The sequence below is a fragment of the Scleropages formosus genome, chromosome 2 (assembly GCF_900964775.1).
Source record: "Scleropages formosus chromosome 2, fSclFor1.1, whole genome shotgun sequence".
In the NCBI taxonomy this organism is placed as follows: Eukaryota; Metazoa; Chordata; class Actinopteri; order Osteoglossiformes; family Osteoglossidae; genus Scleropages; species Scleropages formosus.
In genome coordinates, this window is record NC_041807.1 from 28277433 (window position 1) to 28299477 (window position 22045).

The 22045-nt window shown below is 43.4% G+C and overlaps 1 protein-coding gene across 1 annotated transcript; it reads right to left on the bottom strand.

Annotated features, from left to right (window-relative positions):
• Positions 1-3893: 3893 nt before the first annotated feature.
• On the bottom strand, positions 3894-6132 carry snai1b (snail family zinc finger 1b). Its single transcript, XM_018756603.2, has 3 exons — positions 5807-6132; positions 4915-5430; positions 3894-4545 (listed from the first exon to the last, which is right to left on the bottom strand). The coding sequence occupies exons 1-3, from the start codon at positions 5880-5882 to the stop codon at positions 4364-4366; spliced, it is 774 nt and encodes a 257-aa protein (XP_018612119.1). The 5' UTR covers positions 5883-6132; the 3' UTR covers positions 3894-4363.
• Between the last annotated feature and the right edge of the window lie 15913 nt (positions 6133-22045).

Below are 22045 nucleotides of genomic sequence, written 5' to 3' on the forward strand. Positions count from 1 at the left end.
CGCAGAAACATGTATGGAGGTTCAAGTCAAGTGCTGTTTGACATTAAATTAAAAAAAGGGGTGTGAAGGCAGTAAGGTCAGAAGGGTTAGCCATTGAATAGTGCCGTTTGGGGGGTCTTACAAGAAGGGCCAAGGGTTTTTCGTGTGGATGAGCTCAGAAAGGCTGAGCAAAGTCTTCAAAAGACGCTTTGTTGTCCGACACAAGCGTGGCAGTAAAAAGAACCGTGCCTCTGTGAAATACGGTGTTTGCGGGGAGATACCTGTGACACGTCAATGATGACCCAGGGTGGTTGTGTTCCGGTACGTGATGTAGTGATACCTGAACAAAAATTCACACTGAGTGAGCTGGCCAGCCTGATCTCCCACACACTGTGTACACTTTCACTCAGCATGCAGCAATATTCTGTGTGTGAGCTAATATTATTATGGTTTATCATATAAACAGAAATTTATACTGACCTACAGCAGTGCATATACTGTATGTGTGTGTGTGTGTATAGATATATATATATATATATATATATCTATACACACACACACACACACACACACACACACACACAGAGATTGAAACCCTTTGTCCCAAGCGAGGTCAAGGCGAGCCAGAGCCTGACCCAGTAACACAGGGCGTAAGGCTGAGGGTCCATCACAAGGCACCCCAAGCAGAACTCGAACCCCAGACCCACCAGAGAGCAGGCACAGGCCAAACCTGCTGGGCCACCACAACCCCTGTGTATGTATATGTTTGTGTAAAACATTTTCTGCTGTGACTGTTTGGAATCAATACATTTTATTCTATATATAATATTTACAATCGCATCAGTCGGTTCCCCGGTGATAATCGGAAGTACACTCAGTGGCCACTTTATTATGTACACCTGCTCATTAACCAAAACAGCCTGCACCTTCAAGCAGCAAATCATGTGGCTGCAACTCGGTACATAGAATGAATGCGGCCGGACCGGAGAACTTCAGTTGCTGTGGGACTATGCATTAGATTGGGTAAGATGAGTTATCTAAGCGGTTTTGAATATGGTTTGATTGTTGGCACCAGATGTGGTTGTTTCTGATGTTCTGGGACAGCCACACCCCTGAAGTTTTTGCACACTACAGCATCTAGTTCAAAGAATGTTGTGATAAAGGGAAAAAAACTCCACTCAGCGGCATTTCTGTGGGCAAAAACAGCATGGTAATAAGAGAGGTCAGACGAGAGTGACCAGGTTTGTTAAAGCCATATATGAGAAAATAACAGCTTAGTACGGTGGAGTGCGGAAAGGCGCAAATTTTAACGTTGATATGCTACAGCAAGAGAAGACCGCAACACATTCAGTTCTTGTCAAGAACTGGATCAGGCTGAATTGGATAATTACAAAATCTACAGGTCTGATGAATCTTAATTTCCGTGCAACATGCTGTTGTTGGGGTCACAATTTGACGTCAACAGCATGAATCTTCGATCCAGCCTCCCTTGCGCCAAGGTTCAAGGCAGTTGGTGGTGGTGTAATGGTGTGTTAAATGTTTTCTGGGCACACACAAGACACCGGAAGACCAACTGAGTATTATATGAATGCCAAGGCATTCCTAAGTGTTGTTGCTGACTAGAGCACCCCTCATGTCTACTCTTTCACAAATAGATAGTTCCTGCAATGACTCCAGTGCTATGTCCCAAAGCTCACATCTCAGGGTGGGTCCAGAACATAAAAGTGAGGTCGGTTTACTCCAAGGTCTGTGCAGCCCTCAGATTTTAACCAAGCTCAGTATCTTCAGAACAAGAGATCTGCAGCATGAATGTGTGCTGGAAAAATCTGCAGGAACTGCTTGATATGCTCAAGTCAGTATGGACCAAAATGAATAAGGAACGTTTCCAGTTTCGTACTCAATCCATGCCTGAAGAATTCAGACTCCTTTGGCGGTGAAAGGGGTCCTACCCAGCTCTACATAGGTGTACCTGTATAGTAGGCACTGAGTGTAACTGTTGCGCTCATGAAATGAGAGCACGTGTATAACATTTTCTTATGGTATCGTAATATAAGCAGTAGAATGTGGTTATGGGTCATGTTTCTTTCGTTTGTCTGAGGAGGAGAGCTTTGTGGCTTTGGAAGCCCAAGTGTCGGTGTTGTGTGGATGTCACGCATGCAGGCCTTGACTAATGTGACATTCCTAAGCCATTAGTGACAGACATGTAATACAGCCCCCTGGGACAAGAGAGGACTGAACAGGCCTCCTACATGGTGGGCCAGGGAGAGCCCAGACAGCCAGCAGCTCTCACATACCACACGCACCATACACTGCATCTTGCTATGTTTTCTTCTGGGAAAACAGTTTTTTTTTTCTCCTCTTTTTTAAAAGCCAAACAGGTGCTTTTAAGTCTCAACGAAAGGTTTTACAGCAGGTCCCTCGCCCACACGCTCTCTACTGTTACCAGATTCGGCGCTGGTGGTTCCACCATGTCTTAGTCACTGTCTGCGACTGCCCTCCACCTCCCTTCCCAAGGGCAGAGCTAAACTTGAGACCCACAGCCTGGTGCATTAAAAAATGCTTTGGACATGCAGGCGGCAAAATTGTTAGATCACATGTCAGACAAAGCAGACTTGGCCTTTGGCCCTATACTTGAAGCCAAACCTTTCATCCTGGAAGGAAACTCTTTGTTACTGCGCATGTCTTGGGTCAGGATGGGAGTCTCCAAACCTTGGGGAAGCAGTGTGATGGTAGGAAGAAGGTTGGGATTTCTGGATTAGAACAGTGGTCCAACTGAGAAATGTGCAGTGTTAGGCACCGTATGACTGTATGTACACTTGTCAGCAGACCACTGCTCATGTCCTCAATGACTGAAAGTTGGAAAATGCCGCTTGACAGCCCCGCAACACAGGTGTTCTGTCTGTCGTTCCACCAATTCACCTGCTCGCTTCCATCAAGTACCATCTCTACCCCTTCTATTAGCCATTTCTGCCGCTAATACGCATTATAATACATTTTTTGTGTTGTTACTTTTTATTCATTCTAGGAACTAGTAGTTCCACCAAGGTTCCAGGTTCAGCAGCCTTGCCAAGGGTACCGGTGCCTAGAGCAGGGTCAACCATAATCCCACCAGCCATCTTACACTGCATTATGCTCCTGAATGCTCAGATAGCTAGGATGAAGTTTTCGTAAATAACAGAACCAGGCAGTTTAAAAACATAAATTATTTTATTGGCTACTACAGTAATTCAATACAAAAAGTGTACAAATCTAAAGTGTGGAAGAGATTGCACAGCATTTTCAAAATGCCGCCCCTATATAACTTACACCTCAAAAAGGAAGAATAAAAAGCAAACCCACAAACACATACCATCTTAACAAGCCTTACTAACCCTAATTTGCATAGTTTGATAGACACATACAGTCAAGAGAGCAAAAAGTAACCTTTTCTTGTATGGTCCACATCTTGGCCCTCAACTCGTCAGCCTATCATACCACGAGATAAAATACTGCAGTATTAGCAGTTGTTTAAGACCAGTACTAACAAAATGTGATAATGTCATCTAAAGTAAGGCACATCTTTAGCTGGGGTGTATAGTCAAGTTAAAGGTAACTGAATAGTGTTGGGGGGGAAAAAAACAGAGAGGCAAACCCTTTCTGTTCATCAAGGATTTTAGAAACAAAGGAAAATGTTAACATGATGTAACCCAGAGAGCACTATAATAACCTGGCTTAAGAAACCAAGACACAACAATATTTGGAAGATGTCAAATAGTGTTCACACGCATCTGGACTTGGCTCAACACAGGAAAATGTGTTGAACTGTACAGCATTTGGTCAGCACCGACAGCTCAAGGAGAGCAACACACGTTACACTGGACGAATGGCCAAATTTCCCCATGAGGGCTCAATATTTGCTTCCTGAAGGGGAAGGATTAAAAAAAAAGCAGGCGGGGGGGGGAGGTCACCTGTTGGTGGTGCACTAAAGGTCAGGGCTGGTGCATTTGTCAGCACCCAGCCTCCACAGCACTGCACCAGAGCAGCTGTCTCAATAAATTCCTGGATGTGTGTGGAGTATGCCCCCCCCCCAAAGCCCACACTCCCACACACTTCAGCAGCTGCACGAGGCCACGGTCCCGGGCCAGCCGGCAGCCCCAGGCATCATGGGACACGCCATGCATCCTGCAGTTAGTGTTCCAGCCAGGCTTAAAGCAAACTGTGCATGAGCACGCTAACAAAAACCACGGTCCTCCTGTGTATACCATCTATCATTATGCAAAGTTTTCCTTTTTCCCCCCTCTAGAGGCTATAGTGTAAAAAAAAGGCACTTGTGGTCTTCACAACTGGCGGTGTTCCTGTTTCATCATCCGGGTCTCCGCTGTGAGCCCTGGCCAAAGACTGCAGTCTAGGTGGAGGGACAGCAGCCGCTGACCGTGTGTTTGTGCAGCAGGGACATACGGCTGAATGTACGGGAGCAGGTGGGGCACTGATACTTCTTCACCTCGGAGTGGGTCTGCAGGTGGGCCCGCAGGTTAGAGCGGTCCGCAAAGGCACGGTTACAGTGTGGGCATGAGAAGGGACGCTCACCTGGGAAGGGGAACAAGGGTGTCAGTGATGGTGGGGGGGGAGCCATCTAGCAGGACTCTCTAGGACTTGTACTGTCCATTTACACACATGCAGGACCCCCCCCCCCCTCCAACCCCCAACCTGACACAATGGGAATTAACACAGCAATCGTTGTAAACTAGCAAGCGTCCCACTGCACGGGACTAGTGATTCAAATGCGCGTAGGAGATAAGATTACCCTGAGTGGCATTGTAGCCTGATGTTGACGCAGAAAGCTATCAATGAATAACCAGCCACAATGCTGATCTCACACTCAACTGACAGACACTATGAGCAAATCCTGCTGCACAATCAATGTCTCCCCCAACCGCGGGGCAGCTGGGTACTCACCTGTGTGAGTTCGAATGTGGCCTCGCAGCAGCCAGGGCCGGGAGAAGGCCTTGCCGCACGTGGGGCAGACGCAGGGAAGCGTGTGGGAACGGATGTGCATCTTCAGAGCCCCCAAGCTGGTGTACTCCTTGGAGCAGTGCTTGCAGCGGAAGGCCGGGCAGGTGGCGGGTGCGACCGCCTTGCCTTTCCCGCAGCGGGACAGCTGGTGCCGAGACAGGGCGGCAGCCCCGCTGTAGCTCTTGCTACAGTGTTGGCACCGGTACACCTCGACCGGCTCCGGGCTGGGGGGGTCTGACGTGCGCCCCTCGTCCTCCTCGCTGCTGCAGGACTGCAAGCTGCTGAGGTCCAGCGGTCCCGCAGCAGGGGGCGCAGTAGCGGGCGTCGGGGTGTAGAGGGCAGGCAAGAGGCCAATGTCCCACACGAGGCCAGCTGAGCTGCAGCCTGCAGACAGACTGTCCTCCCCTGTAGGGAGCGTGGCCAGAGGGTACTTCTCAGGCACACCTGCTGAGGACGGGCCTAAAAGCAAACAGGAGCGAAAGGAGTGTCAGGTAACAGCTTTCGGTTTGCTCATTCATTATCAGCATCAGAACTTAACAGCTCCTACTGACCTGCTTATTACTACAAAGAAAGAACCATAATAATTACACTATATAAACGTACGTGACACATTCTACTGTACTTGACATACTTTCTTACATGGATGCTGGAGTTCTTCTAGAAGGAATTTTACAATCAAGAACTAAAATCAAAAGGAAAAAAAATGATACATTTCCAAGCGCAGAATTCTGATTCATCATGTCTGACTGCTTATTTGTAACGGGACATTTTAATATGATTCATGTTTAAAAAAGCAATGTCAAAACAAACTCTTCATATACCGGCGGTTACTTACTAGTTTGGCTCTCCAGCTCACTGTAATTCGGCTTTTTGCTGCTGAAATACTTCTTGATGAGGAAAGATCGAGGCATTGTGATGCGTCCTTCTATCTAACGGTAGGAGGAGTCGAAGATGTGCTGCTGGGTGGTGGATCTTGTTGTACCAGCAAGATTTTCCGTTCCCGCAGTTAGTGCGAAATAAAAGAAGGCCCAAGTGATAAAATTTCCAAACATGAAGTCAAAACCCCGCTCTCGCTGGAGGAGCTGTGCTGTCTGAACGAACGTTGCTCATCGGATCCATACGGCGCTCGTACAAAGACACGTTATAACTCGTCCGCCAGTCTCTCTCATATAGCCACGCTGGATGGTCCCAGTCCCCGCCCCCTCGGACCGCCCACCGCGGTTCCGCAGCCAATCAGAAGGTGCGGGCGGCACTCATAAAACAGGTGCCCCGAGGCGCGACAAGGTTTGAAGTCTACATCCGTTTTCGCGTGCGCGGAGCAGGGGAGGATGGTCAGATGGCAGGGTTTCAAGCAGAGGAAATCGTTACCACCAACAACACTTATATTTTGTCGAATTGCTTCTGGCCACATAATTTCCTGCCAATAATCAACATAATGACGTCATGACAAAGAAAAGACGATTTCCCTTCAGAAACAAGCAAGGCATAAGCACAAACACCAACAGGTTTTGTTAATTAAATGCTAAAGAATCATGTATAATACAAAAAGCCAACACTAAATAACAAATCCGACTGCTTTAGCCTTATTTAGCTGATTAAATATTTAAAACGCTAATTTAACTTTGTAATATTTTCTGCAGTCTACATGTCAAGCTACACTCGGAACAAGAATAATAAAGCATCAGGAAAAGTTCACGTTTCTTAGCATTTTCAGACGTATGAAGTACAGAGTCGAACTAAGGATCCAGCGTGCGAGGTGCGGGTTTGAGTCGAGCGCAGGGAATACAAGTGCTGATGGATTAAACTTTGCTGTCACACTAATTTAGCAGCAGCAGCACTAAGCAATTATTAATTTCCAAAACCTGCAGCGAAAGACTCGCAGGTAGGTGTCCTCTAAGCTCCTGGCGTCCCCTGTCGGTGCCACCTAAACTGTTTCTCGTGTCTCGCATCCATATAACTGAGTGTGTGAGTGTGTGAGCGTGATTTTCTTTCTTCTTTTATAAAATAAAAAAAGAAAAAAACAATTGCAACCGACGTGCTGACTGTGACTTTTAATTAACTGGCTCGCAGCTGGAATGGAAAACGGTTTGACGCCCGACGCACGACTGCGACACTCAGGGACCCACCTGAGGGGTTCCAGCGAAATCAGATGTCGCTTTTTTTTTTTTTTTTTTGGTCAAAGACAACGTTTTGAGTGCGGCCCCTGTAGCGGGACATTTACATTCTCCTGCAGAGCCGCCGAAGTCTTCAGACTCTATTGACATGCAGCCGAGTGCTTTCACGCACACGCATTCGCGCAGACCGAGTGGATGAGATAACAGCTGTAAAAGCAGCGGGCAGTCGCTCCTCCACAATCGCGTGTAAACAATCCCCCCCCCCCCCCCGAACTGAACAAATGACGGGTGCAAATAATAATAGGCACCCCCCCACCCCGGCCCTTCCCCAACACCTCAATTCCTCTGCGGCCATTTGGAAAAGAAGCGGCCGCCGCTGCATCTCCACAACAAGGGAGGGGCGCGCAGGGGCCAAGGAGCCGGTCAGTCACTCAGTGTGTGAAGAGTTCCAACTGCGCTGCACCTCGCATTGGCATTTCTTAACATTTATTCATTTAGCACCTTCCAGAAGAAGCGAGACTCTCGGCGGGTGAACACCACTCGCTACATTTCACTTAAAATGACAATAAAAAAAAAAAAAACCAAACAAACAAAGCTGCACTGAGTCGCTGGCAAAGCAGAATACGACAGAGTTTATTAAAATGGTCAGAGATCAACACGTGTAACAGGAAATTGCGTTTTAAATATGTAAAAATGCCTGAAAATATATCTAACTAATATATATAAATATATAAAAATGTCTGTGTAATGTTATAGATGTGTAATGTTAATGCATCGTTAATATATGTATATATATATATATATACATTAAATTAATAACGATCTTTCCAGCTTTCTGTGCAGATCTTATAATAACTCCTTCCTTGGCTTTGACTTTAGGTTTTGTATTGCTTTAATAATTCCACAGTTATTCTAGTAATTAAAAGTATAGTCAACCTTTTATTTATATTAATCCCTCTGATTCTTTGTTCAGTGCTGTGTGTCTGTGTGAGAAGAGGTATAAGAATAAACTGAACTGATTTAAATGTCCTTAGAAAATTATGTGCAAAATTCAATTATGTACATTTTATTTAGCTGCAAATGTGAAACATCCTAATGTCGTTTGAATAAGTATGACACTGAAGGTTCTTTTGTTTGGTATCATTTGTTTTTCAAGATTTTGTTCTGTGTCTGCAAGTCTGTCTGGATAGGAAGGTCTCGGCTTCAAGTGGCTGTGTTTAGCATTTGAAGGGGAGAGGTGCTGAGCGCCTTTGTCGGCTCAGTGTCTGTTTGAGGAGGAGGCCACACCTGAGGAGCCCATTGTTCCTGTTCTCGGGAATGTTGGCCTCGGCATGGCTTTGTGCATCTTTCACACACCTGAAGAGATATTACAACCAATGGGTCTCATGCATATACATTTCTAGCTTTTTAAAAGCTTCATTGTTTTGTTTTCTATATTAGAGTCTTACATAACAGGCGTATGTTGCATAATTTGTGCACAGCTGTGTTATAATACATTCGTGCTACAGGTGGTCTCTATGGTCAAACCAGTATGTTCTCCATTTCCTTAGAGTTATTCAGGCCAATGCTTATTCAAGCGATAATGGTCACGAAGTACAGCAGGAATGTCTCTCCTAAGATTTTATCCTTAAAACTTTGGCACGATTTCAGACTCTTTTCTGCTTTTTGTCCAAAACCTTACAATTTTGAACTCAAAGTTACATTTTTTTTTCAGAACAAGGAGTGGATAGAGAATTTAATATCAACAATCAATTAATTTCAATACAGGTGCTGAAATACCTGCGAATAAAACCAGCAGTTGCCTGTTATCTACAAGCAAAGAGTGCAAACATGCTTTTTGCAGGTGTGATGTATTTTTAAATACAATGTTCTTGTTACAGACACTGAGATCTCTGATGACTGCAAGAACCCCTACAAGCAACAGTCAAGCCATTACATCTTAAAATCACTCACTGCTTTTACACAAACTTTTAGGCACATATTAAATCTCTGCTTTCCAATCCAAGGAACTGAATATTGACCCTCTCTTATTAATTGCACTGTTACAAAATAACAACACACGCACACGCGGGTGTCTTAAAACAATTAAATACCCTTTATCGTAACATAAATACAAAAGTGCATCAGTGCATCTGCGAAATAAATTAAAATAACCAACATTAATCTCTCCTAGTGCAAAGAGTATTGATAAGCGGATGAACAAACTGCGCCCCCTAGAGGACTGTGAGTGTAACACACATTGATCCCTGGCAGGAGAAAAGCGACCAGCGAACCCAAGCAGATCTTCGTTAATTCAATGCTCATTAATTACAAAAAGCCAATTAATTGCAATAATTTTTAAGTGTTTTTAATGTGACGTTTCTTTTTAAGAGCTTTCATTTTGATAAGTCGAAATCTGCTTTTGTGTTGCTCATGATCAATTAGCAACAACAGACATTCACTGCCAAGCACTTCAATTCATTTTGAGTCCTGCTCTTATGAACACAATAATATTAAAATAATCCTATAGAGGCATGCAGCGATATGAAAATAGTAATCAGAAGCTAATTACAGAGGTACTCCCTCTTTGCAGACACGCTTTGAACTTCTGGCGCTTTGGAGAAGAGCAGACTGATGAATTGAGACTCCAGAATGTTCCTTCTTAGGCCCAGGAGAGCAGAGCACTCTTTCTGAAGGTCTCACTTCAGCTGTGAGGTTCTTATAAATGTGAACCTGTGCATCCTTCCACATGGAGAAGGTTCCAGAACAAGTTGGGACAGCTGGTAGCATAGTGGTTAGAGCTACCTATGGCCCCAAAGGTCACATGTTTGAGTCTCACCTCTATCTGTAGTACCCTTGAGCAAGGTACTTATCCTAAATTACTCCAGTACAAAATTACCCAGCTGTAGAAATGGGTAAATTGTATGTAGATTAACACTGTAAGTTGCTTTGGAGAAAAGGATCAGCTAAATGAATAAATGTACAAACCTAACACTGTTAGTTGGTTTGCCTAAGAAATCAATTAAACGAATAAAAGAATGGCAAGGTACTTACCCTAAACTACTCCAGTCAAGTTACCCAGCTGTATAAATGGGTAAATAATTGTAAATAGCTTAACACTGTAAATCGCTTCGGAGAAAAGCGTCAGCTAAATGAACGAATGGGAATGTAAGCTGCAGATGAGTTCGCAAGCAGGTGTGAATGAGTGCTGCACGACGGGTGTGCTGGGGAGCGCTGATTTAAATGAGGAGGAAGAAACAGGGCGGACAAAATGGAACGAGCCGTTTCACGAACCCGCGTTCCATTTATATAGTGGTATTTCTGAGGCTGGAGCTGCACTGCTGTTTTTATGATTGTCAGCACATGGTGCTCGGCTGGTGGCTGTGAGCTGGCGCATGATTCCCAGTAAAGGTTCAGCTGGACACGGCGGTGTGTGGGCCAGAGGAATGCACGCGCTGGGTCAGCTCAGACTTTTAACGCAGGACTGACTCACTGACGCTGAAAACAAAGGAAACAGCCACTTTCATGAGTCATCTGGGCAATTCAGATGTATGAATGCCCATGTGTAATTTTGGTTTAATAAAAATGTTCCAACAGCTTAAAGGAGTGGAAAAAAATGGGAATAAATGGCCTGGGAAACCAAACTTAAACTATATTTAGTTTAAATGTACTGTTTTATTTGACGAGCTGTTCCTCTGTTCCTGCAGTCAGTTCCCAGTCAATGAAGCGGCTTGTTTCAGAGAAGCTGTCCTTTAACAGATTTAAAGATGAAAATAAGTCGTCTGGAAGGTTGAACCGCTAAATTATTAAACTGTCATTGGCAGAGAGGTGAGAAATAATGAGAAGAGTTCCCTCGGTTATTTTATGGTAGGAGTTTTTGGACATTAGTTTTAACAAGATTTTATTAGATATGGATGATTGGTCACTGATATTACATTTACATTTATTCATTCAGTGGATGCTTTTCTGCGAAGCAATGTACATCTCAGAGGAAAATACAATGAGTGCGTTACATCAGCAGAAGAAATTGATGTTGGGTATTGGCTTTTTTGTCCCACTACCTTTCACTGCTGACCGGATTTCATGGTTTTCTCCACAGTACCATTTCCTCTGCAACGAGCAGCTGCATCTGCGTGACTGAGCTCTACATTCTGTACTCTAAAAGTTTAAACAGTTTACAACAAAGTGTTTTTTTAGCATCCCAGTGGGCCACCACACATTTAAGTAATGATTCACAGCGATGGAAAGTCTGCTGTGGTAAAAGTCCATGGTGTGACACCCTCAAGCTGTACTAATTTCAGCTAATTAGAGAGCAGGACCAGAAAGAGCCTTTCGTTCAAATTTAGGACGGTGTCCTTTCAAAAATCATGCAAGATCGATGTGCATGTGGGCAATCCGTTTCTCTTACAGGAGATTGTGTTTCAAACTGTACTGTAAATAAATGCAATGAAGCAGTATATATGCCTATATCGTATCATGGAAAGGGCCACAAATACTAAGGTGGAGTAAATGTGTATGTAAAATGAAGACATTTTTACAGAAATATTTATATTCATTATTTTTAAACAAGAGGGGGCACAGTGGCGCAGTGTTTTGGACCGGGTCCTGCTCTCTGGTGGGTCTGGAGTTCAAGTCCTGCTTCGGGTGCCTTGTGATGGACTGGTGTCCCATCCTGGGTGTGTCCCCTCCCCCTCCAGCCTTGTGCCATGTACTGCCAGCTGGGCTCCGGTTCACTGCAACCCCACTTGGGACGTGTGTGTGTGTGTGTTTGTTTGTTTGTTTGTTTATGTACTTTTAAACATATCTATAACATTTTAAATCCAAACATCATACAACTGCAAAGAGGCAGTTTTTTCCCCCCAGTAACTTTTTTTTAATAAAGTTAATCATTTCCACATTAGAACTGAACAAAGACAGATACTGAGAGGCAGTATGCTACTCTCAATTTACTTATCCAGAGCAGGGACGTGGTGACCTGAAGCCTATCCCAAAAGCATTGGGCGCAAGGCTGAGGGAGAGGGGGGCGGTTACACCATGGACGGGACACCAGTCCATCGCAAGGTAGAGACACACAAACACACACAAAGGGGCAATTTAGTGTCGCCAATTCACTTGGAACTGCATGTCTGTGGACTGTGTGTGGAAACCAGAGCACTTGGCGGAACCCCATCCCGCACAGACACGGGGAGAACATGCAAACTCCACACAGACTGAGCAGGGATTGAACCCATGTCCTCTCAGACCATCCAGTTGCCGTGCACCACCATGCTGCCCTCTTTGGATTCAAACGCAGAAACCGTTTGTTGTGAAATGGCGCCACCAACTGTCTCCATCGGCACGATGGAGCTATACATATATACAGTACGTAGGCACAGATACACTTGTACCTCAATTTAAGAATGCAATTGGGACTGGACCTGTAACTGTTCCTAACTTGGAAATGGTCCTAACCTAAGCACGCCCACTAGGTCACAGTCAATAAAAGCATACAAATACAATCCTTCAATTTATTCATGGGTTAGGCACTGTTTAAAAATGTCAAACAAAGGAAGCTAAAAAGATTAGATATTCCCTATAAGACTTTTTTTTAAAATTTCAACAGTTCATATAATGCAGTTCATATGATGCAGGGTCTGAAATGACTAAAGTAAAGGTGACAATTCTCCACTCCTTTATATTCAAAGCGTTGTGTTGTGTGACACGGAAACAAGTTCCTCAGACAAGTGAGTTAAAGAGTGGAGTGCAGTCGGGACGAGTGGAGTGTAATGGGGCATCGACTGGGGAGAATTCATTTTCAAAAGTGTCTCGTGGGAAACTAACAAAAAGAGGCTAAGGGGGGGGGGGAAATCTGAAAAAAACTGATGATAAATTAAAAATATGCTTTACTGTCTCTTTAAGTTCCATTTTATGTGGGTGCGTTTTGCTGCCCCTAGTGACCAAAAAAAAATGGAGGGGGGGGGGGGGGGGGACACTTGGCAAGTGAAATTTTTGTAAATAAAGCAAATGCAAATACACACACACACACACACACACACACACACACACACACACACACTGTGGCTGAAACCACTTGTCCCAAGCGGGGTCACGGCGAGCTGCACCACCGCACTCCCACCGAATGCAAATAAATAAAGAATATTTATGACAGCTACTGGGATGGATTGTAACAGGAACTATTTGAACATAGTTACTGGGACTGGCAGTGGGGGATGTGGTGGTGCAGCAGGTTTGGCTGGGACCTCCTTTCTGCTAGGTCTGGGGTTCAAACCCTGCCTGGGGTGCCCTGTGACAGACTGGCATCCTGCCCTAGGTGTCCACCCCCACACCCTGTCCTGCCAGCCTAGGCCTCGGCTCACCGCAGCCCCACCGGGATGAGTGTCCTCGGACAGTCTGTGTGTGTGTGTGTGTGTGTGTCTGTGTGTGTGTGTGTACGTACGTACTGGGACTGGCTGTTACACAGCTGCTGAGATGTACTGTAACACAGTTACCTCCAGAGCCACAAAGTGGTTCTGAATATGTGTATGTGCTGCTGTCAGGACTGTTGTTTGAACAGGTTACAGCGATAATGTTAATAAATTTTTTTTTCTGTGTCTATGAAAGAATCTACACCATTTTCCACATGAATACCCAGTAAATCCAAGTTAAAGATAATGCATACTCTTATACTGAAAATAATCTTACATTTTGGGACTAAGCGGTAAAATTCATTTTTATTAACTTCATTACTTTAAGTACATGTGGGTGACAGCAGGTAGGTGCAGTGGGTTGGACCGGGTCCTGTTCTCTGGTGGGTCTGGGGTTCGAGTCCTGCTTGGGGTGCCTTGTGACGGACTGGCGTCCCGTCCTGGGTGTGTCCCCTCCCCCCCTAGCATTATGCCCTGTGTTTTTGGGTTAGGCTCCGGCTCCCCGCGACCCCGAATGGGACAAGCGGTTCAGATAGTGTGTGTGTGTGTGTGAGACAGCATTGAGTGCATGGGAAAGAAACCTAAATCCATACAATAAAAATACTTAATCTCCCAGATGAAATGACAGTACTGCAGCTAATTTTTCATTAAACATTACTTTTCCAACTGGTGTTTCTGGTGATAAAGTGTGGGCTTTCTACTGTGTTAGAGATGATTAAAAAAAAATAAAAATTTTTGAAAATTAAATGAAAAAATTTAAATTATTGAATTTTGGCCTAATTTAGTGGTATGGACTTTTTTTTCCATGAAAAAATTATGAGGATCTATGCATGTATGCGTCCTCACTGCCCAGACAAGCAGGCTACTTCCATGTGCAAAAAATATGTAATAGCAGTGCTTATCTATGACTGCAATGCAGTCTTGCGTGCATAAACGGAAAGTGTATTTGAGGTGTTGGCAGTCCGGGCAGAGGAAGGACATGAATCATCATAAGCAGAAATGTCATCACTGTGATGAACACACCCATACAGAGCTCTCCTGCAGCACCACACCTGCTGTGAGAGGCCTTTACGTGAAGACAAAAATACATGATGAACAAAGACAAGAATGTGCATTAAATTCCTAGCCTTTCCCCTGCAACATAACAAAATTATTGCATCAGAAAAACAGTGCATACATTTTCTGAGGTTATATTAATCATTAAATAGCAGGATTGTATTTTTTGGGTATGGTAATGCAAGCTTCATTCAGCATTCTGCACTGGGTTTTTGGATGGGAAAAGGGCAAGCTATGAATCTATAATCTGCATCTCCTGTGTTTTAATGTGTTTACGTTGACTAAAAATTTATGTTCGTTTTACTCTTCCCAAAGCATTAGCTCTCATTAGTTTTGTTCAATTTCTCAGTGCTAAGCCACCATTACCTCTTGAGTCATATTTACATTTACACGAGGTCTTTTGCATTTGTGAAACTAAAACGGAGCAGCGCGTAGTGTACCGGTCAGAGCTGTCATGATGAAATCACAAGGTCCTCACTTCTAATCCCTTCTCCTGTTGGGTAACCTTCAGAGACTTACCTTATATTGCGCCAGTAAAAAATCTGTACATCATTTTGTTTCTTACAATTCACTTTTTAATTGCCCCTGAACAAAGGCAACAGATAAATAAAAGTTAATAATAATAAAATGCACATCACTAAGCAAAGCGCATCATTTTGGTTTCACCTAGTTATCTGTGACTGGTTAAGAGTACTCTGTGGCGAGCAGTAAGTGAAGGAGTCGAAACGCATGTAATGGGAATTATCTATTATTGATGGCATACTCCCGTGTAGCTGTCTCACCTAGGTGTGCCAGAAAGTCTACGTTATAAATATGTGTAAGGGGAGCTGGCTGACCAGCAGAGATATTTTAAGCCCATCTGAAACAGGTTATGTAATATGAGGCTGGATCTAGGCTGCTTTGAACTCTTGCACTTATAACTTAATTATAACTCTGTACAAATATATATGTTATACATATAAATATTTGTACAGAGTTATTTATATATATATAAAATTATAACGGTTTAAATATATATATAGTTATTTGTAGGTATTCATTCAACTTATACAGTAGGATAGAACAATGTAATACGAACCAGTTGCTTGCTGAGGGAGCAAATAGTCTGTTTATTACAGTTGAGAGACCCTTAATCCTACAAGGATTAAAATAGCTTGCTCTTTAAGTTATTCCCAGTGGAACTGTGGTTTGCAATTTACAGTGCACCATGTCAAGGTCAAAGCCAAGTCAGATCACCTTGCTGCCCTTGTAGGGTGCAGGTGCTGTGCAACTTTAGAATAAAAGTCATGTACGGTAAAAAAAAAAAGAAAATTATACATTATGACACTGTTGAGATTAGACAGAAAATTAATTTTTGTTTAATAAAAAAGCATATTTAGTCGAATGAACGGTGTTTATACTCTTTAATATAACACAGCTTGGATGTAAATACACACACACACACACATTTTCAGAACCGCTTGTCCCATACGGGGTCACGGGGAACCGGAGCCTACCCGGCAACACAGGGCGTAAGGCCAGAGGGGGAAGGGGACACACCCAGGACGGGACGCCAGTCCGCCGCAAGGCACCCCAAGCGGGACTTGAACCCCAGACTCACCGGAGAGCAGGACTGCGGTCCAACCCACTGCGCCACTGCACCCCCCCTGGATGTAAATAATGTACTAAATAATTCTTGTTTCTTCCTTACAGCTGGGATTATTATTAGTATATTATTATTGTACCCGTTGCGTGGCAGGTCTGGGGGTTTGAGCCCCACTTGCGGTGCCTTGCAATGGACTGGCGTCCTGTCCTGAATGTGTCCCTCCCCTTTCAGCCTTGCGCCCTGTGTTTCCGGGTAAGGCTTCAGTTTGCCGCTACCCCCACTCGGGACTGGCGATTGCAGACATCGGTTGGTTGTTAGTGTGCGTTAGAATGGAGTTTGCATGTTCTACCCGCGTCTGTGTGGGTTTCCCCCAGGTGCTCCAGTTTCCTCCCACATTCCGAAGACATGCTCTCCCGCTGGATTGGTGACTCTAAAAAAATTCACCCATAATGTGTCAGTGAGTGAGACAGAGAAAGTGTTCTTCACTGGTGTATGGAGTGACTCATTGTAGGTAGTGTATGCAGCACTGTAAGTCACCTTAGGTGAATGAGGTGTGTGCTGATATTACTATATACTGTTCATTGAAATTCGCTTTCGAGAACAGCGTCTGCTAAATAAATACATGTACAGGCAGTCCCCAGGTTAAGAATGTCTGACTTACGTACAACCCATAGTTACGAATCACCCCCTTACTGACCGGAAGTTAATTTTTTTGTCACCCTTAAGTAACAATCAAGTGAAAACTTCATATTAAGCCTGTTATTTTAAAAATTAAAGTTACATACAATGATTCGCAATAATGAACATTGCTACTTTTGCACGGGTATCAAAACATTGTGCATCTATAGCGGTTTGTCGACTTGTGGGGGTGTGAGCCCAAGGAAGGACAAAGACTTGGTTCTTTTCAGTTGGACCATGTTGCTGTTAACAGTGACTCGTGTGTTACTGTATTTGGCTTTCATTTTTTTATACCTCTAACCATGGCACCAAAGCGTAAATGTGATGCAAGTGATGGTGATGATGCATCAAAGAAAAGGGAAACGATGACGACTGAAACTAAAGTGGACATGATAAAGCAATCGGAAGAAGGTGAAATGCCAATAAGCACTGGAAAAGCAAACATTAAAGTTTCTTTAATGTTTTGCGTGCACACACACACACACACACACACTCTATCTCTCTCTCGCTCCCTCTCTCGCGCATCTCAAACAGCAGCTTCAGTCGAGGCAACCCCCTAAAGACACTTCTTAATCTCTTCCCAGTTGCGGAATCTCACTCGACACAACCGTCCCCTCTGCGTTCTCAAACCTACCTTGCTTTGCTCTTCCAAGTCCTGTCTCTCATCGTTCCCCAGTCCTGTTCCACATCTTTTTGATGACAACTGCCCGCCTTGTCCCTTGACCGCGATTTCGAATCCTCGCCTCTGTTAGTTCGCCGATGGACCGACCGAACATTAGCCCATCCCCAACCACGAGAACACGTCTAGTCCTTTGATTCTGAATAAACGATCCCGCACTTGGGCCCAGCCTCCTGTCCTCGTGTCCTCTGTTGATCATGACGGTAGTAACATTTATTGTTATCTCTTTCTGTGTCTCTCTCTATGATAAATACTGTAGCTATAATAATAATAATAATAATAATAATAATAATAAAGATGTTTTAATGTATCCGGAAGTGTTTCTTTAATATTTTTTACACATAGAAAGGTACATGATATATAATATAATAAAAGAAACATTTGAGAAACTGCTGTTAGATACCCACCATACCTAAGTTTTCTGACTTATGTCAAAATCCGACTTAAAGACAGACTGAGGACATGGAAATCGTTCAGAATCCGGGGACTGCCTGTACATGTAAATGTTCTACATTTGTAGAAACTTGTTGCTTAGCATAGTATGTTGTAAGGGAAATTTATTTGCCTCACATGCATTTCCCTGTAGAAATATGTGTACCTGGATATTTTTACTGAGGCCTGCATTTTAATATTTATGTTTCTTTATGTCTCTAAAGAAATTATCTGCCTGTTAGGTTTTGCTGCAGTTGAGTTTAGCGCTGAATAAACTGTTGCCTCCCTCAAGTCACGTGTGCAAAAAAGAAAATGTCGTCAGGTTTACTGTGACCCACCAGGGTCTAAGGCCCAGAGCTTTCGCAACTTCTGCTCAGCTGTGAAAATCCAAATCAGTCTGTTTGTAACTGGATGGGCTCACTGAGTGTGACAGCAAAAGTTTTTAGTGTTGGCAACCTTGAGGTATATACAAACTTAGAGGGTTACGTGACTTGTTGTTGCTGGTCCTGAGAAGTCAATATGTGCGAAGCTATTGCATGAGCACCTGTAGAAATTAGCGATGTCCTCATTTTAAGAATTTCACATTAAATCGTCAGACCAGCACATCAGCAGACACCAAAGGAGCCTAAAGAGCAATAAAAGAACAAAACAAGAAAATATCACTCTCAGCAGTTTCCAGTATGTACACACTTTTTTCTTTCATTTAAACAGTTATTTTTTATTTGTTCTACATTATACAGCAATGCGCCTCCACCACTACCTTAACCTGTAGAATAGCTTCCTGTGTTACAGAAAGTGCAAAGTTATACTGGCAGTAAATACTGCCTTGAGGGAGAAAAATTGTTTAAAGGAGAGTACAATAAAGAAGTATTTCTGTTCACCTCAAGTGCTTGTTGCTTAGCACCTGGTCAGTGTAGAGACTGAAGCCCATTGTAGCATAGTGTGATCACATTGCAGCAGAGTATAATTAATAGGACTAGAGCTTTTCTTTTTTGTGTATGGCAGCCTTGAGGGATGCAAACACATACTAAAAGACAAAGAAGAGTTTAACATTTAACATTGCCTTAGCTTTCGTTTGGTCTGGAATGGTTTCGATATAGTCAAATCTAACATGAGACTTGTAAACACACACACACACACACACATACACACACACACAAACAGGCATGCATAGGTCTGAGAATCACCATAAGCAAAGCTGAGAAGATTGGCAGTGTTCATTTATTCAGTGCTTAGGTACTTGAATATACACACACACACACACACATTTTCGGAACCGCTCGTCCCATACGGGGTCGCGGGGAAATGGAGCCTACCTGGTAACACAGGGTGTAAGGCCGAAGGGGGAGGGGACACACCCAGGATGGGACACCAGTCCGCCGCAAGGCACCCCAAGTGGGACTCGAACCCCAGACCGACTGGAGAGCAGGACCTGGTCCAACCCACTGCGCCCCCCCTACTTGAATATACCATTAGCATATTTATTAGTGATATTATATACAGCTAAGGGGAGCTACACTTTAAAGAGAGCACTGAATTATTTTTACAGAACGCCACTTTACAGCAAAAATATATGTATGTAGATAAAAAGAGTCTGGAGACACAAAATAATACATTTAGTGACTAATAAAACTATGTTTTCTTTTGGAATGGCTTCGGCTCTTCTTGGAACGTTATTCTTCCTCTTACGTCTTGATCTGCCCTTGTTGGTGAATTTGGACTTGTGATCACTGTTCGTGTTATAAAACCCAGTTGTCTGATATATGCTGTCATTATTCTTGACCTGTTTAAATAAATGAAGTAAAAATTTTAAAAAAGTCCAACATCAAACATCCGAGACTTACTATATATCTTAGGGAAACATTATGAAGCCATGAAGTAAGCTGACATCTACCACCACAGTAGGGAAATACTACTCCTATTCTTGTTCAGTTTGCATAGGTTATTAGCATCACAGCAACTGGTGAAGGACCTCTTTTGGAGTAGGTGTAGGTTTTTTAATGCTAAACACTGGACCATGTCTTACTTATGATGAGCAGACCCATGACCCCTGACTGCTAGCTACTGCTTTCTCAAATGATTGCAGGCAGACCATGAGAGATGGCTAAATAATGCAATCGCTTTGTTGAGGGTACCAGTTCTCTCCATTTCCACATGGATCTTGTCACATAAACCAGTATCTTGGAGGAGGTAATAATACCCTGGCAGTCTCCAGCTAACTTTCAGCTTCAGTGAATCATGTTTGTCCTTCCGTTGAGCCCTGACAGCTGCACGAACTGTATAATCTCATCTTAACTTAATGTGCAGGGTGGGCCTTGACTTTCTGGACATTTGTCAAGGTAAACACTGAACTCTTGAAATAAAGTACATGACTGGTGTTCAGGATGTGGTTTTGTGAATCCAGGATTATTTATTATTTAAGTTTTTCTTTGAACAAGCTTTATACTGTATATACTGCACATTTTTAGTCGACTATTTTGTCTGTAGCGGTCAATTTAGTGCTTCAAGACATTCGCGGACTGCGGTAGAAAGACAAACACTGAGCACAAATTGCTTATACAACCTTGACAGCTTATTGGCTGCAAAAATATTTAATTGAAACGATATTTTTGTTCAATTGGTTTTTGTCACGGGGTGCGGTGGCGCAGTGGGTTGGACCACAGTCCTGCTCTCCGGTGGGTCTGGGGTTCGAGTCCTGCTTGGGGTGCCTTGCGACGGACTGGCGTCCCGTTCTGGGTGTGTCCCCTCCCCCTCCGGCCTTACGCCCTGTGTTGCCGGGTAGGCTCCGGTTCCCCGTGACCCTGTATGGGACAAGCGGTTCTGAAAATGTGTGTGTGTGTGTGTGTGTGTGGTTTTTGTCACCAGCAGCAGTGTAGATCCCTCCAAATGACATAGGACAAAGATAGAAGGTTAACAGAGATTGTACACAAATATAGTTTAAAGCAACAGTACATTTAGCATTACTCAGCTCTGGTTTCTGTGGGTCACAATGTTTGCAAGATTTTCTTCCAACATTCATTACGGGACATTGCACTGAAGAAAGCAAATGTTTATTTTGCTCAAGAGCCAAAAATAAAAATGCAATCGAAAACTAAATTTTCATGAAATTACACAAACACTTTATGCACCAAATCCAATCTTCACCTTGAAAATTCATTGTTCTAATGGTACTGGCAAGATTAGTACTAAAATGAAGTTCTAACAAAAACTCCCATGTGCTGTGGAACTGAAGCAATAAGATTTTTTTTTTTTAATGGATCACCAGCCCACCAAGGGTGTCTGGTTCAAAACACTGCTCAACTGGACAGGAATAAATTTCTCCATTAGAATTGCTAACTTGTAAATATATCAGGACTTCTTTAAAAATTTCATCAACCGCTTGTCCTATGCAGGGCCACAGTGATCCAAAGCCTGTCTCAGAATCTCGTGGTGTGAGGCGGCGAACACCATGGCATGGCCGGGATACCAGTCCATCAAGGGCACCCATCCCATATGAACACTCATTCACACTCTGGATTTAGAGTTAAGTAGTTTGCTGCTGTCTTTCATCATTGTTTCAACAGAACGGTGCTTTCAACGTCTTTGAAGACCCTAATGACATAATACAGTATTAGACGTTGCAGTGTTGCTGTGCGAGTGAAATCACGTGACTTAATTAGGGAAAAATGTAGTGGATTTTTTAATTACTTTGACATTTTAGTCAACGGAAAATTATGTACAATTACAGTTTATTATAAACTTATATAAATAAAATGGGAACAAGGTGAATTGGTATCGCGTAATAACATGGATTACTTTTCCAGTACAACGTAAAATTAATTAAATTATTAGAATGTTAAAAAATTTAAATGTAAAAATTTTAGTTCACTTAATAGATACTTGTAAATACTCGTAATGTATAAATACTCGTCTTCCCATGCTATTCAGGGTCGCAATGGCTTCCGCTCTCTCTCTTACGTCACACAAAAAGCCGTTCTATTCAACAAACTGCGAATGACAGCTTGCTCTCCCCTCCCCCACCCTCTCAAAATGGCGTCCAGCTTTTGGTTTGTGTAATATTTTGATTGGTTGTGAAGCTCCAGTGGGCGGGGAAAAGGGCGTTACTACGAGTGCTGTGATATCACAATCAGCTGTTTGGTATGTTCTC

Coding starts and splice junctions, on each gene's coding strand:
- snai1b (XM_018756603.2), bottom strand. CDS start 5,882: ATGCCTCGATCTTTCCTCATCAAGAAGTATTTCAGCAGCAAAAAGCCG. Junction 5,431..5,806: donor TGAGCTGGAGAGCCAAACTA/GTAAGTAACCGC, acceptor GTTTGCTTTTAG/GCCCGTCCTCAGCAGGTGTG. Junction 4,546..4,914: donor CCACATTCGAACTCACACAG/GTGAGTACCCAG, acceptor TCCCCTTCCCAG/GTGAGCGTCCCTTCTCATGC.